Source organism: Oncorhynchus nerka, linkage group LG25, assembly GCF_034236695.1.
Source record: "Oncorhynchus nerka isolate Pitt River linkage group LG25, Oner_Uvic_2.0, whole genome shotgun sequence".
Lineage (NCBI taxonomy): Eukaryota > Metazoa > Chordata > Actinopteri > Salmoniformes > Salmonidae > Oncorhynchus > Oncorhynchus nerka.
The window spans coordinates 19,554,266-19,572,111 of record NC_088420.1 but is presented as its reverse complement, the minus strand read 5'-3'; the positions used below and the strand labels follow the sequence as shown (position 1 = coordinate 19,572,111).

The 17,846-nt window shown below is 42.5% G+C and overlaps 1 protein-coding gene across 4 annotated transcripts in view; it reads right to left on the bottom strand.

The window, feature by feature from the left end:
- Positions 1 to 17,846, bottom strand: part of pde4cb (phosphodiesterase 4C, cAMP-specific b) — a 154,867-nt gene that overhangs the window by 46,720 nt on the left and 90,301 nt on the right. Inside the window, exon 1 of one of the 4 annotated variants that reach the window (XM_065009643.1) lies at positions 13,130 to 14,577. The exons of 2 other annotated variants lie outside the window; for them this stretch is intronic. In XM_065009643.1, coding sequence (XP_064865715.1) covers positions 13,130 to 13,215 — 86 coding nt within the window. In that variant the 5' untranslated portion in view covers positions 13,216 to 14,577. Of the gene's footprint in view, positions 1 to 3,487; positions 4,559 to 13,129; positions 14,578 to 17,846 lie in introns of those variants that run through there. One more of the 4 variants, XM_029633769.2, reaches the window with a different exon arrangement.

Here is a 17,846-nt window from a genome sequence, read left to right as displayed (position 1 = left end):
CAGTGTGTGCAAACCTGGTCAAGAACTACAGGAAACATATGAATTCTGTAATTGCAAACAAAGGTTTCTGTACCAAATATTAAGTTCTGCTTTTCGGATGTATCAAATACTTATGTCATGCAATAAAATGCAAATGAATTACTTAAAAATAATACAATGTGATTTTCTGGATTTTTGTTTTAGATTCCGTCTCTCACAGTTGAAGTATACCTATGATAAAAATTAGACCTCTACATGCTTTGTAAGTAGGACAACCTGCAAAATCGTCAGTGTATCAAATACTTGTTCTCCCCACTGTACAAACAAACAACACACTTCGGGTAGAACGAGTTGACGATGTAATAAGACTATAAAACGTTAAGGTTTTATTCTATTCAATACCTTTTCCAAGTGGAAATAGGATATTCCAATTTTCTGATTTGACTGGTGTTGATGTGAATGGGTTTCAGCTATAGGAACAGGACTTTGGTGACTAACATCCGTAGGTTGGACTCATCCTATTGATTATGCTGGGTATGGGACGTTGGGAACTGATTAGCACTAACATGGAAACTCTTAATTTAATGACACACCATGCAAGGATGAGATTGTGATTGTCATTCATTTGAATGGTTAAGGGCTGATACATGGATTACAGCACTCAGGTCATAAACTAATGCAGCCCTATCAGAAACCTGCAGCCCTTTTCCCATCAGTTACATTGATGAGTAGACCCCCTTAACCCTGTACTCAGAATAGACACACACACACACACACACACACACCCTGTGTCCTGACAGCTGAGTGATTAGGGCCCCAGAGGGCCAGGTCTTTTTTTGGCCCTTGACATCGACCCCTGAATCCAACCCACGTATACCATCCATTGAACAACCACAATTAGGTAGGCAGGGCTCGCCGTGGAACAAACAAGCTCAGTGGAGCAGAGGTGCTACTCTCCTCTAACAAGGCTCATATGGCTTTAATAGGTGCCTTTCAATTAATAAGTGATGGAGCCCTGGTGTGAGGCAGGTTCCTCCACTTCCTCCTCACATCAAGACTTTGCAGCCAATAAGAGGAGGACTGAGGCCTGATGACGTCCTCGTCACATGTTCCTGGTGTCTCTTAGGAAGGAAACATAAAAGTGTCTGTCCCTTTTCTGTGACAATGTTTGTTTGATGAGACTGATAAAGGCTGCATGTTTCGATATCTTTGGGGATGATGGGTAGAGACAGATGACTGGGTTGCAGTAGCTAGTGTGTGTTGTATTCTCATATGCACACACACACAAACTTTCTCACATTCGCACTGTCATCGACCACAGAGGCAGAGGTGCCTGAGCACGGCTGTGTGTTGACGTCACCAGTGGTTTCCGAGTCGTTGCAGATCAACTAGCACAGAGTGGCTTAATGGACACCAGATAAGACCACTTCACAGGCTTTAACTCCATCAGCATGGGGCTTTGTTTGCTACCCAATTAACACAGTTTTTGTTATTTTATGCAAAAAGGAACTGGGGAATAATGATTTTAGAGGAGAACAAAAGAAAACTCGATATCTTATTAGAATGTTTTTTTTATTTATATAAATGAATGTATTAGTTTGAACTGAGTAGAGTCCTCAGTCAAGAAGATAAACGGTATTGAAATAACGCCATTGAAATAATGAATCCAAGTCTTTAATATACAGTCTCTCCAAAACTAATTTCTACATGTTTTCACCTTCCGGTCTATGCCTTCTTTGTTTGGGGGTTGTACAAAATGTCTGTTTATACAGCATATTCTGCCTCTACTTTAAAAAAAACCTCTAACAGATGTAACACAACCAACAAGAAATACAAGATCAAACTGCTCTTTGAGATTCTAAGGGGGCAGGGCTTTGTGCAACATCTCCAAATATGGTGAAATTGGTTCGGGCCCAGGAGCAAATTGGGCAAGCTACTGTAGAACCACACAGGGTCATGGGTCAAACTCATATTATTGTCTGTCTGATAGCTTTCTAGGAGAGGCGGTTTCACCGGGTCACATGTACTCTCTGTGACTCAGACTGTCGTTGGAATAAGCTGCTGCACGTACATGGGACATTTCACAAGAGCCTAGTCACAAACGCACGTGGACTTGTGACTGACAACACCTCACTTCTAATTTCAGTTACCTACGCCAGCCTGCTAATAATATCCAGAGTTGTTTATGCTTATCATATCCTATGGTTTTCAGTCCATCATTTGGTCATCCACGTCATTGAGGTCTAGCAGGAAGCAACACATTATGAAAAGGTAGTCAAATGGTTTTCATCTGAATCACATGTGAGCTCTGAGCTGCCTGGTCATTATGGGATGCATCTAATAATCACCACACATTACTCATCACACCGGGTTAAATCTACTAAATAACTCAGTATTGTTCAGTCATGCAATATTCTTATACTTTATAGCACTGTCAGCAATAAAACAAGTATTATTAAATACTTGTATTATACTAATGTATGAGATAACTAATATGATCAAGAGCTTGTCTGAAAAAATAGATGGAGAAGGTCCAGGGTGGAGCTAGACACGAGACAAGACGACAAAAGACGAGACAAGACAAAATGAAACGAGACGAGGGACACTTGAAAGAGACTGAACCCAACAAGAGGAAAGGGGGTGGTCCTCTCACACTGACTGACATTCTCACCAGACAAAAAACCTCAAGAGCTGCTCCCCTGCTCCTACTCATGACTTAATTTTGTTAAGCCCAAAGCATTAATATGTAAAGCACTGTACTGGTGAGAGGCTAGTTAGGAGATTTGAAATATTATACAGTACTGTAGTTTTCGTGTGAACTGTATTAGGCACATACTATATGTTCAATTCAACAGGCCACCACTCCCGGCCTATCAATATGTCTGACTTAACGTTCATTAGACGTTGCCTTTGAAGAGTTTTGAACACTTGGGGCTGACATTACTTTGTTCCCACAGTGCAGGTGTTTGTCGTCATGCATTTTTAAATACCAGATACAGAATTAGCCACATTATCTTTTTGCTTCTTTAACTGGAGCACTGAGACTATTGTGGACTCAAGTCCCTGGGTCCAAACTATATAGCTAACATAATGGTCCCTTTCACGTATTGCCATCTGTTGAGTGTGGTGTGGTGTGCGCCGATGTGTAAATGCAAGAAGACCCCAGACTTCACCTGTGCTGAGAAGCCATGTGTTCTTCAATAAAATAAACCCTCTGGCTACATCATTCTAGCCTGACAGTCAGTCTAGTCACAGTCATGGCTATAGCAACGTCACTGACAAACAACCAACCACGTCAGAGAAACTTAAAATAAGTTTCCCACCACTTCTAAGACCCAGCACAGCTCGTGGTAACAAGGGTGACACAAAACCAGTACCAAGACAGGAAGAAGGAGCAGTGTTAAATTGAAACTGGCCTCAAACATAAGCAGAAATGTGTGTATGGGTGCTGACAATGACACACGCAACATCTGTGAGAAATAGGCGAGAGGGAAAAATGGTGCATTACCGCCTGCGCTTCTGCACAATGTCAATGGGCCGGTTGACTGCGCAAGGGGATCCACAGATATTCCCATTCCGCACTTTGAACGACCAGTCCGAGGAGGGGGCCAGGAGTACACAGTTTGTTGGCAAACTCATATTTCTTCCCCCTTTTTTTCTCTGCTCTTTCTACTTCTGCTTTTCTTTGTTTCCTTCCTCTTTTGACAGCTGTGGTTCTCTTGCCACTCTCCTTTCTCGCAACCCTGTTGCTTTCTTCACGCCGCACCTGGCTCCCATTGCCGCTCAAATGAATGATATGTCAAACAGAGAGGACCGAAGACGGCGCAACAAGAAAAGCCAAAACGGCAAGAGAATCTGTGAGAAATGCTTTGAGGAAAATCCTCCTTGGTATTTCCCGCCAACATTCCTCCTGTCAAAAACATTGAAAAATCCTCCTCTTTTAAAGCTGCTGTGTTTTTTCAAAAAGTCAAAACATTTCTACCGGGGGACATCGTCATACGTGGTTGTGGGAGGAAAAAAAAATTCCTTTTCTTTGATAAGTTTGTCGCCCAGTGCATATTCAACAGTTGGCTTGCAACGCCAGAGTTGTGGGTTCGATTCCCACGTGGGACCAGCTTGAAAAATGTATGTACTCACTCTGGATAATAAAGTCTGCTAAATGACTAAATGTAGAAGCATCAGTTAAGCTCTCTGTGTGATTAGAACTGAAACCTCCAAGATGGAATTCCTTTTCTATCAGGATGCAGGTGAAAATGAAACTCAATGTCTTCCTCTCCTCTGCATTTTCTAAACCCTGTCTTCCACCACCAAGTCCCAGCTCCCTCTGACAACTGTAGCCATCGCAATACGCACTCTCGAAAACTCTCGAAAACCCAATAGGTGCGTTTGTGTGCAAGTCTTGCTATATAATGTGTCTTGTGTGTCTGTGTGAGGGATCCCTTCCTGAGCATGTGTGTGTTTGTGTGTGGACCAGTTGAACTGTGAGGTCAGAAAACAGGGGCGGTCTCAGAGGCAGCATGGCTCCTGCCCTTTCAGAGTGTCTCCAAGTTTAACTCTTTAAACGCTCTCTGCATTTTAAGAGTTAAACTTGACATTGCTTAGACCCCCCCCTCCCGAAACAAATGCAAGAGAGAAAAAGAGAGTGTGACAGTAACACATTGTAGCGCGTCATAATAAAACTGAGAACAGTTTCTACTAAGAAAAGCCTAAATTTAAGACAATGATTGGTTGAGATTAGTATTATGGCGTGTGGTACTACTTGGCTGGAGCTGGCACCCATATATCAGCCCTCACAGGGTAAGATCGCCCACTCCTGTTTTAGCATGTTTGCTAGGTGACAGCTCACATAGCAACATGTCTTGATCCGAGACTAGCCAATCTCCAAAAGTCCTCTGCCCAGAGCCAAAGCCCAGAACAATAAGGTCTAAGGAAGCCGTGGACTGAAACGGCCCATGAGCTCACAGAGCGTCCCTGATGAAATCAGGGGTAAATATTTGTCCACTGAGGAAGATGGCACAGAGCCCGGGTCGACGTGTTGGCAGACATGTGGGAGGGGAAGGGTAAAGGGGAGCCTTTTGAACATCAAGGACGTTACCCACAGAGAGGTAGGTGAGGAGGACCACGAGGCCATAAGGGGGGAGAAGGGGATTGGTGGGGGTGTTACAACATTTCCTGTACCCCGTATTGGCTGTACCATTCATAGGCCCCACACACGCCTCAAAAACACAAGGGTTTTTTCAATGAGAGGATGCATGCTGTCAAAGAAAGAAAGAAAAATACTTCCTGAGAGCACTCACATAACACAACGTGAAAACAGTTTTTAAAAAATGAAAAATACATAAGTTGGAGTATAGTGTATAGTCGTTACTTTATCCCCTTCAGTCACAGCAGCAGGGTTATGTCCATAAGGCATCAAACATAAGAAAACTGACAGGGTGACACTAGCTGGTCATGTCCACGCTCATTTCAGTGCCTAATGAGGGAAAAAAACACAGGTAAATGACCTCTAAACCCTCTCTGGGAACTTCCAATGCAAAATGTTTTCTATCGTTTTCCGTACAGTGTCTAATGAACGCAACCCAGGTAAATGAACTCTGACCCTCTCTGGGAACGAGGATAACATGAATCTGTCACACACACCAATGACAGGCATACTGCAATTAAAATATACTGAACAAAAATATAAATACAACATGTAAAGTGTAGGTCCCATGTTTCATGAGTTGAATAAAAGACCCCAGAAATGTTCCATATGCACAAAAAGCTTATTTCTCTCTAAATGTTGTGCACAAATTTGTTTACCTCATGTTTCAACACAATTTCTGGAAGCTGAAAATGTTCCAGTTCTTCCATGGCCTGCATACTCACCACACATTTCACCTATTGAGCATGTTTGGGATGTTTATATTTTTGTTCAGTGTAGAATTGCCCTGTCTGCAATGGCACTGGTGATAGCAGCCATCTTGGGAAGACCGGGGGAGAACGTTACAATAAAAAAAACAAGTGCAGAGCAGAGTATCTCACCCCAAAAAAGTTTCAAAGCTAATACCATAAAGCCCTACAGGGTTCAACTCAACAATCAAATCTGGACAGGGTTTAATTAAATTCAATCATCTCTGGATTGACTGAATTCAAATGGAATTGGTCCCAACACTGAAGTCCTGACAGCACTGAGGGTAATAATATTCCAGTTAGGAGGACTGTTAAAGGCATCTTAATGATCTGGACAATCTATGACAGACAAGGGCATACATACTGTACATCGGACCCTCGGATCATTGCGCAACATGCCTGACAAACGTGCTGGGTCATGAAAAAGACGGCGGGCTGGGTGGCTTAGGCACTAAGAATGTGCCTCAGTACCATGCTGCATTCCCCTCCCCCATGAGCAACCATATCCAGAGCAGAGTGTTCCCCGCAGCACTGTCCCCCTCTGGGGCCTGGCTGGAGTGTCAAGTTTGAAATGTTTTATGACAAAGACAAATTATTAAAGGCTTATCATTTGCACTTATCTTCTTCCACTGATGGTGAACACAGCTCTATTTGGTACTGCATCACTGACTTTCTAACACCCTCACATTGCGATCAATTCATAATTCTAACATTGCACCTAAATAGGAAATGTGTAAACTATTTCAATTATGTTGTGAGAAAAGCATATTATCATTCTCAGAGATGTGGTTCATTTTAGAGAGTAAAGATAAAGTTAATCCACTATTTGTTAGTTCCCCAAACGTAAGAAACTGTAAATGTTTCCAAAACCATTTCTGTTGAGTAGCCGACGGCAAAAGTTTTAAAACCATACATGTCGTCTAAAAACCTAATGACTCTTTCCATACACAAGTATATGTTACAGATCTATAGCAGAGTGGCAAATGTAAACACTCAGTTGAATTGATGGTATTCCCCTGAGATTCTGCCTTTGAGGCTTGATTACCAACAACGACGAGACGGCCTACAGGGAGGAGGTGAGGGCCCTCGGAGTGTGGTGTCAGGAAAATAACCTCACACTCAACGTCAACAAAACTAAGGAGATGATTGTGGACTTCAGGAAACAGCAGAGGGAACACCCCCCTATCCACATCGATGGAACAGTAGTGGAGAGGGTAGCAAGTTTTAAGTTCCTCGGCATACACATCACAGACAAACTGAATTGGTCCACTCACACAGACAGCATCGTGAAGAAGGCGCAGCAGCGCCTCTTCAACCTCAGGAGGCTGAAGAAATTCGGCTTGTCACCAAAAGCACTCACAAACTTCTACAGATGCACATTCGAGAGCATCCTGGCGGGCTGTATCACCGCCTGGTACGGCAACTGCTCCGCCCTCAACCGTAAGGCTCTCCAGAGGGTAGTGAGGTCTGCACAACGCATCACCGGGGGCAAACTACCTGCCCTCCGGGACACCTACACCACCCAATGTTACAGGAAGGCCATAAAGATAATCAAGGACATCAACCACCCGAGCCACTGCCTGTTCACCCCGCTATCATCCAGAAGGCGAGGTCAGTACAGGTGCATCAAAGCTGGGACCGAGAGACTGAAAAACAGCTTCTATCTCAAGGCCATCAGACTGTTAAACAGCCACCACTAACATTGAGTGGCTGCTGCCAACACACTGACACTGACTCAACTCCAGCCACTTTAATAATGGGAATTGATGGGAAATGATGTAAATATATCACTAGCCACTTTAAACAATGCTACCTTATATAATGTTACTTACCCTACATTATTCATCTCATATGCATACGTATATACTGTACTCTACATCATCGACTGCATCCTTATGTAATACATGTATCACTAGCCACTTTAACTATGCCACTTTGTTTACTTTGTCTACATACTCATCTCATATGTATATACTGTACTCGATACCATCTACTGTATCTTGCCTATGCTGCTCTGTACCATCACTCATTCATATATCCTTATGTACATATTCTTTATCCCCTTACACTGTGTATAAGACAGTAGTTTAGGAATTGTTAGTTAGATTACTTGTTGGTTATTACTGCATTGTCGGAACTAGAAGCACAAGCATTTCGCTACACTCGCATTAACATCTGCTAACCATGTGTATGTGACAAATAAAATTTGATTTGATTTGATTCAAAACATCTCAAAACCTCCTTGGAATTGACTGAACAAATTTGTTAATGTGAAACGTGAACCAAGAGGCTTTATCCAGTAGATGTCACTTCATACCGCGATACTAAACCAAAACCATATTCAATCCACACCAACCATCTCATAACCTCCTCCTGACTCACTATTCGTTCCCCTTCTGAAACATGAAAACTAAAGATTAATATAATATACAAAATAATAAGAGCAATATGTAAGAGTCACCCTTTTGCCAGATATCAAGCCCAGTCCTTCAATTGGAAGGCCTTGAGATGTGGTTACATTAAGGATGTATGACCAGCTACTACAAGGGACAGATACAGCACGCAGCAGAACACAAATTAGTCCCAAATGACTGAATCTCCTACAGCCGGGCATGAAGGAATTAATAGGATTTTGGGAAGAGGGTGATGGGGAAGGGCAGTCATGCTGAAAACATGGAGCTGGAGTAGTGACGCACATGAGCCACTGTTGCAGCCGCCCTGGCGGGGTCTGGGAACTATTCCAGGCTCGGGGGCTTTATTTTAGAGGGACAGACCAGAGCTGTTGTGTTATTGTTGCCATGCTTATCATTCCAGTTCTTTGGGCTGCTTGTGTCTTATTCAGGAGGCACCAACAGGAACTCGTCCAATAAGAATACAGAGTTTTAATGTGGCGTTTCAAAGGTGTTTTGCTACATTATACTAGGGCTGGGGCGAAACCAGTATCGCGATACTCATTAGTATTGAGGCAAGGAAACAAAACACAAAACAAATTTAACTTCTTTAGAAGAACAGCCATACTGTTGCAAAAAAACATAATTATGTTATAATCCAGAGTCAAATATATTTATTTTCCGAGCTATAGCACACGATATTTTACATACAGTAGGTTGAATTTGGTCTGCTTCGAGATTTCATTTTTGCCATGGAAAAAATATTGCGATAATGTTATCGTCACAGCCTTACATTCTCTCTCTTTGTGGCACACTAGATTTGAAGTGGCTGTTAGAAACATGCCTGGCTTGATCGAGATATGACAATTCCCTTGTCTAACAGTAATCTCAGTCTGGAGACTCGAGTGCCCAGTAACTTCTGACTGACTTTCTTTGTGTACCTCTCAGTGTGGCAGAAGTCAGCAGATCAGACGAAGCATAAAGAGGAAAGAATAAATGTGTGGCCAGATTTTCACTATAGAGACACAGTATTTACAAAGCAAGAAATGTTATATTTGAGTCATTTAGCAGACGCTCTCATCCAGAGTGACTTACAATAGTGAGTGGATATATTTTCTTGCTGGTCCCCCATGAGAATCAACCCACATCCCTGGCATTGCAAGCACCGTGCTCTACCAACTGAGCCACACCAATCCCAAAAAACTGCCCATCTGAACTCGAGGGCAGACTAATCTAGTCAGGCCTCGTGGTGGTGGGGTCTCTGATCAATGGGTGAGTCACTGGTGACCCCGGCCAACTGTTAACCTGGAGAAGCTAATCCCACATTGTGCCACCCATCCCAGTTGGGTGAAAGCACACACAGTATACGAATATAAACCAGTGTGGAGGGTGGCTCTATAGGACTATCATGTGGCTATTCACACACTCACTCGGACCCACACACAAATCACACACCCACACAGTGTTCCACTAGAGTGACTCCCTCCACCCCCTCCCAGTTGTGACATCAGCAGACAGGGGTGGTGTTATCGATCCTATTCTCCTTTCCCACAGACAGCACAGTATACAGAGCAGGCAGAGTACACACACACACACACACACACACACACACCAGTGCGCGCACTTACACAAGTACGCGTGCACACACAAGTACGCGTGCACACACACGCAAACTTTTACCCAGACAGGTATTTAAACAAAAAACATGACATACACCATGCATTCACAGACAAGCTCACACAGACAGACACATCTGATCTCCAGTCCACACACAGCCCAGTCTGTTCACACTGCAACACCATCCACACAACACTTTTCTGTGTAGCACAGTTTCTTAATTGTGTACAAGCAATTTTTGGATCTGTGTTGAAACGTATCTATAGCAGAACAGCAATGATCAAACGCTTGAATACATTTACAGAACTTCTGACCATTTTATTGCCTTAATACTGGACGTGCATATCTTAGACCACCTTTTGCATAACCTTAAATACAAGTATTATCAGTGAATAGAAAATTCACTGTTGTTTTTCATCAGAAGAGAAGTGTACAATTGATTTCACTGTTTCTGTCACTCAGTAAAACCTAATGCACCCCAGCAGTGTCATACCATGTACAACATATGGAAAGATCAAGGCAACAGGGACGGTCTATTCTCATGATTTTGTACAATATTGCAGATATGCAGAGAATAAAGTTGTGTTACCTCTAAGTCATCATCTTCAACATTGTGACCTAATACAGCTTTGCTTTGGACTGATATCAGTTTTGTTCCTCCTTTTTATTCACCGTCCCTTATTTATATTGTGGATTGTGTTACTTCACCAATGGAAAGTCGAGAAAACATTGAGAAAACCTTTGTATTGAATACAGCATGGAATTGGATTGTGATGATACTGATGAATGAACGCAGCCTACCTTTTTTAAATATATGTTATTATAATATTTGGTGTATGTAATTGTTTGGTGCATAAAAGGAGAGTAATTGCCCATAATGCTGCACCTTTGGACAGTACTTCTAATACTGACAATCACGATTTAGTAACTGCAAAGAAAATATATTGATCTACTGGGAATTTTTAGTTTTGAGAAGGCATTTATGTATTTACAGATGAAGTGAGAAGTTTACATACACCTTAGTCAAATACATTTAAACTGAGTTTTTCACAATTCCTGACATTTGATCCTAGTAAAAATTATCTGTCTTAGGTCAGTTAGGATCACCACTTTATTTTAAGAATGTGAAATGTCAGAATAATAGTAGAGGGAATTATTTATTTCAGCTTTTATTTCTTTCATCACATTCCCAGTGGGTCAGAAGTTTACATGCACTCAATTAGTATTTGGTAGCACTGCCTTTAAATTGTTTAACTTGGGTCAAACGTTTCGGGTAGCCTTCAACAAGCTTCCCACAATAAGTTGGGTGAATTCTGTCCCATCCCTCCTGACAAAGCTGGTGTAACTGAGTCAGGTTTCTGGGCCTCCTTGCTCGCACACGGTTTTTAGTTCTGCCCACAAATGTTCTATAGGATTGAGGTCAGGGCTTTGTGATGGCCACTCCAATACCTTGACTTTGTTGTTCTTAAGCCACTTTGCCACAACTTTGGAAGTATGCTTGGGGTCATTGTCCATTTGGAAGACCCATTTGCGACCAAGCTTTAACTTCCTGACTGATGTCTTGAGATGTTGCTTCAATATATCCACATAATTTCCCTTTCTCAAAATGCCATCTATTTTGTGAAGTGCACCAGTCCCTCCTGCAGCAAAGCACCCCCACAGCATGATGCTGCCACCCCCGTGCTTCACTGTTGGGATGTGTTTTTCGGTTTGCAAGCCTCCCCTTATTCCTCCAAACATAACGATGGGCATTATGGCCAAACAGTTCTATTTTTGTTTCATCAGACCAGAAGACATTTCTACAAAAAGTACGATCTTTGTCCCCAGTTGCAAACCGTAGTCTGGCTTTTTTATGCCGGTTTTGGATGTCATAAGGTTTTGGATGTCATAAGGTGAAAGCACCAATTTGTAAGTCGCTCTGGATAAGAGCGTCTGCTAAATGACTTAAATGTAAATGTAAAATGTTTTGGAGCAGTGGCTTCTTCCCTGCTGAGTGACCTTTCAGGTTATGTCGATATAGGACTCGTTTTACTGTGGATATAGATACTTTGTACTTGTTTCCTCCAGCATCTTCACAAGTTCCTTTGCTGTTGTTCTGGGATTGATTTGCACTTTTCGCACCAAAGTATGTTCATCTCTAGGAGACAGAACAGAACGAGTCTCCTTCCTGAGCGATATGACGGCTGTGTGGTCCCATGGTGTTTATACTTGCGTACTATTGTTTGTACTGATGAACGTGGTACCTTCAGTCATTTGGAAATTGCTCCCAAGGATGAACCAGACTTGTGGAGGTTTACAAAAATGTTTTTCTGAGTTGTTGGCTGAATATTTTTGATTTGCCCATAATGTCAAGCAAAGAGGCACTGAGTTTGAAGGTAGGCACAGGTACACCTCCAATTGACTCAAATAATTTCAATAAGCCTATCAGAAGCTTCTAAAGCCATGACATCATTCTCTGAAAATGTCCAAGCTGTGTAAAGGCACAGTCAACTCAGTGTATGTAAACTTCTGACTCACTGGAATTGTGATACAGTGAAATAAGTGAAATAATCTTTCTGTAAACAATTGTTTGAAAAATGACTTGTGTCATGCACTAAGTAGATGGCCTAAACGACTTGCCAAAACTATAGTTTGTGAACAAGAAATTTGTGGAGTGGTTGAAAAACGAGTTTTAATGACTCCAACCTAAGTAAGTATATGTAAACTTCCGACTTCAACTGTTATGTTTTCTTGTATTTATGTTTTGAGAAAAACATTTACTGTTTTGCAAAAGGCCACAGAGTTCTATATCTTGTGAGCTATGTTTTGAAAATCAACAAAATTGTTCCAAAAAAATGCTTGTACGCGATTGAGAAAAATTGCAAAACAAAAAACAAATAAGAAAACAGTCATTTCTGAAACTGAACATGTTACAATAAATGCAGTTGCTCCATTTAACCCCCCAAAACAGGAAGTCCACTGGGCAAAAGTGTGCCTGTTTGAAAAACTAATTTGCTTCCTCAAACTAAAAGCTGTTGGATAAACTTCTGTAAAGTAATTGTACTGCTGTGCAGTCATGTTGTACATGAACCAGGACACAAACACATTTCGCTGCACCTAACCTGCTGTATATGACAATAACAAAAAAAAAAATGTTTAGTCTGAAACCACAACTGCTTGGATTGAGTGCAAAAAACAAAGGCCATATAAAAACGTAAAAAAGACTCAAGATAATCACGTACCCCATACAAGATCCAGTCCTACATACATACCCTAAGCAGGAGTGTCTCCGACCGTGGCTGCTTGGGCCACAGCCAAACAGGCTCCCTTTCCTTGGAAATCGGTGATCTTTGTTCATTGTGGGTCAAAGCTTCTGGCTGCTACAGTATGACTTGCTGGGCTGACAACAAAAAGAGAGGCTCCACACACCCACAACAGCTGTGAGACGAGGTGGAGCTCAGATGGAGCTCATCCTCTCCGAAGGGCTCTCCTGCCAGGGCTGTAGCCACCACATGCTGCTACTGCCTGGGAAGACCCAGTGAGCGGTGGGTGGGTAGGTGGGTGTCCCCGGACCAGCCCCCCGATCACAGGTGTGCTGCCCTTTGGGCAGCGAGAGCCAGGTGGAGGGGAAGAAAGGACGCAAGCCCTTCTGACGCACCAGGATACTGGGGTAACTGTAGGTCATGAGAAGGGGAGAGGCTGGGGAGAAGCAGAAAATAAAGGAGTCCCAAGTGCTGTAGGCTACGCAAGTCTCAACAAGACCAGCGGTCTTCAGTCAGTGCCCCAGATAGCCTTCTTGAATAGCTGTATTAGCATTCCATTTTGAGGTTGTCTCTTCTGTTGTCCAAACTCCAGAGACGGATTCTTAAATAGAACTGCTGTAGAAAGTCCTTGAAAGATAAAAATGTCAGCTCTTAAAAGAAAGTCTCTCACATTCCCTCTCTGTCTTTCCATCTGTCTCTACAGAAAGGGGAAATCCTCCATGATCCAGTAACCTTCAGCAATGTGAGAAAGAGAAGGGAATGAGGAACGAGTGAGGAGGGCAGAGCAAGCGTTGACCTCTCTCCGCAGTGTGGGAGAGCTTCCTCTGTCCCCAGAGGTGCTAGCTGTGGGGGCTGCAACCAAGGCCCATACAAGTCCCCACAACCGTTTTCAGCTTTTCAGGAGGATATCAACAGTAAAAGTGAAAGAGACTGAAAACAAAACCTTTCAGTAAAGAAGGAATTCGATTCAAGAAACTGCGGCAGCGTTGGCATCTTCTGAGGAAAGGAAAATCCAAGACTTCATTGAGTATGCCAGAAGCAGATGGTAAAGTTGGAGATGGTTGCAAAATGGTCAAAAGCATAACTTGCACACCTACCGCATGGAGAAAATGTTTATAGTGAATAGAAAACTCCAGTAAAACTCCAGGTCGCTCTCTATCTCGCACTCTCTCCTGGCAGCCCTAGCCTAGTTAAGGCCGACATGTGGGATAGACATGCCTCCCAATGTGGCTTCCTTCCCCCTACAGCTAAGTAATGACATGGTGCATTGTTGGATTCCACGAATAAGGGGTAGCAGGGGGTGAGGGTGCACTCATATGTACTCAGGTGGAGTTTCTAGGTGCACACAGAGACAACACACACACAGAGACAGAGAGAGAGAGAGAGACAGAGAGAGACAACACACACACAGAGACAGAGACAGAGAGAGAGAGAGAGACAGAGAGAGACAACACACACACAAACACACACATGAAAAGCATACGTAGAGTCTGCACCCAGGGATAAAAACAGCGATGAAAACATCAGGAGGTTTTCAAGCCCTGTAGTTAGGAAATACAAAAAAGTGGCTTATTTCTCAGGAAACCTCTACCCACAACATACGCAATGTCACTCTTGCACAAAGCCAGTCCACCAACATGTGTACATAACACATTTGCTGTACTATAGATGAGACTGTAATTGAGACAGACTTTTTTTTACATTGTGCCACAGACAGGCCGGGGCTGGAATAAAAGCCTGCAAACCCAGTAGTTTAGTTTCATAGGACAGGCAAACTCAGGCATGTTGGCTCTGATCGTTCTCACGCTACAGTAGCTGCAGATTCTCAATAAAATGCCACAGTAATCATCATCCACCCTGGATTGGGCTGACAAAGGCTAATGCCCCTGAGCCTTGTACGATACAAAACCTCTGTCTCAACAACAAGACAACCTACTCCCTGACCTCACCTTTTTCCTAAATACTACACACCTTACAGGTGGCTAGAGTCAAAGGTCAAAGACTCCAGCCACCCAAGTCATAGACCGTTCTCTCTGCTACCGCACGTTAAGCAGTACCGGAGCGCCTTGTCTGGGACCAAAAGGCACCTGAACAGCAACCCCAAGCCATAAGCCTGCTGAACAGTTAATCAAATTGCTACCTGGACTATTTACATTGACACCCTTCATTATTTATTTCTTTATCTTAAATGGTTTTGAACTGACTCTCTTGCACTGGCTATATGTACACTCACTATACTCTACACACACACTCACACACTACACTGACACTCCAACACACACACATTGCTGCTACTCTGTTTATTATATATATATTCTGATTTCCTAGTCACTTTTACCCCTACACTAAACCCAGGGTTTAATGAATTACATGTAAGGGATTACCCAAAAAACAGTAACTGTAATCTGTTACCAGCAAAAATATTGTAATCAGATTAGAGATACTTTTAAAAATGATTACTTCGAGGATTACATTTAAATTCAGAAAGGATGTTTGTGTTTTCTCAATGACATTCAAATCAGCATTGAAAAAAGGTGCAGGGTTAAATTTGTTCTACCTGAGTCTGACCACAAATCAGACACTATGATGACACACCAAATGGGTTCGATGGATCGCGGAAAAAGAGCAAGAAATCAAATCAATCCAATCAAATCAAATCAAATCGGTTTATGTAGGCTACAGTCCAAGCTGTCTCACAATTGTGAGACTGCAGTCAGGATTCAAAGATTATCCAACTTGAATAAACGCTGGGAGGTACAGATGACAGCAGTGGTGTAGTCTACGGTGATACGGATATCACTTATTATTGATATCTACATAGCGCATTAATATGACTCACACTGCTGCGCTCTTATTAAGCTATTTGTGGTTGTTGTGGATGGCTGTTCACAAATCTAAATGTGTATTTAAACCCAATAATGGTTGAATTCAAGAAGTTTAAGCTACCTATCAATCATTGTTTTTGAAACTAGTGGACAGCCAGTGAAAAATGCACTCTAACAGCTGTATAGTGTGGATACCAGACTATGGAATAAAAGTGGGGCTTTTAATTCTTGCTGATAAAAAATGTAATAAATCCATAGGCCTAATGGACACATTCTCAAACTCACACACATTTGATAGCAGAAGTTGCTACATCCATTTTTGGACTTATAAATGATCTATCTATCGATCAATATATATATACACACACAGTACCAGTAAAAGGTTTGGACATACCTACTCATTCAAGGGATTTTTTTTAAAGCTAATTTCTACATTGTTGAATAATCGTGAAGACATCACAACTATGAAATAACACATATGGAATCATGTACCAAACAAAAGAAAGTGTTAAACAAATCTAAATATATTTTAGATTTTAGATTCTTCAAAGTAGCCACCCTTTGCCTCGATGACAGCTTTGCTCACACTTGGCAATCTCTCCACCAGCTTCACCTGGAATGCTTTTCCAACAGTCATGAAGGAGTTCCCACATATGCTGAGCACTTGTTGGCTGCTTTTCCTTCATTCTGCGGTCCAACTCATCCCAAACCATCTCAATTGGGCTGAGGTCAGGTGATTGTGGAAGCCAGGTCATCTGATGCAGCACTCCATCACTATCCTTCTTGGTCAAATAGCCCTTACACTGCCTGGAGGTGTTTTGGGTCATTGTCCTGTTGAAAAACAAAATTAAAGTCCCACTAAGCTCAAACCAGATAGGATTGCATATCACTGCAGAATTCTGTGGTAGCCATGCTGGTTAAGTGTTCCTTGAAATACAACATAAATCACTGACAGTGTCACCAGCAAAGCACCCCTACACCCCCATGCTTCACGGTGGGAACCACACATGCGGAGATCATCCGTTCACCTACACTGCGCTCACAAAGACACAGTGGTTGGAAACAAAAATCTCAAATTTGGACTCATCAGACCAAAGGAGAGATTTCCACCAGTCTAATGTCCATTGCTCGTGTTTCTTGGCTCAAGTAAGTCTCTTCTTCTTCAAATCAAATTGTATTAGTCACAAGCACCGAATACAACAGGTGTTGTACAATGAGCCCCTAACCAACAATGCAGTTAAAAAAAATACAGATAAGAATAATAAATAAAAGAAACAAGTAATTAAAGAGCAGCAGTAAAATAACAATTGTGAGTATATACAGGGGGATACCGGTACAGAGTCAATGTGTGGGGGCGCCGGTTAGGAGAGGTAATATGTACATGTAGGTAGAGTTATTAAAGTGACTATGCATAGATGATAACAACAGAGAGTAGCAGCAGTGTAAAAGAGGGGGGGGGGCAATGCAAATAGTCTGGGTAGCCATTTGATTAGGTGTTTAGGAGTCTTATGGCTTGGGGGTAGAAGCTGTTTAGAAGCCTCTTGGACCTAGACTTGGCACTCCGGTACCGCTTGCCGTGCAGTAGCAGAGAGAACAGTCTATGACTAGGGTGTCTGGAGTCTCACAATTTTCAGGGACTTCCTCTGACACCACCTGGTCCTGGATGGCAGGAAGCTTGGCCCCAGGGATGTACTGGGACATACGCGCTACCCTCTGTAGTTCCCTGTGGTAGGAGGCAGAGCATTTGCCATACCAGGCAGTGATGCAACCAGTGCTCTAGATGGTGCAGCTGTAGAACCTTTTGAGGATGAGGACCCATGGCAAATTTTCATTCTCCTGAGGGGGAATAGGTTTTGTCGTGCCTTCTTCACGACTGTCTTGGTGTGCTTGGACTATGTTAG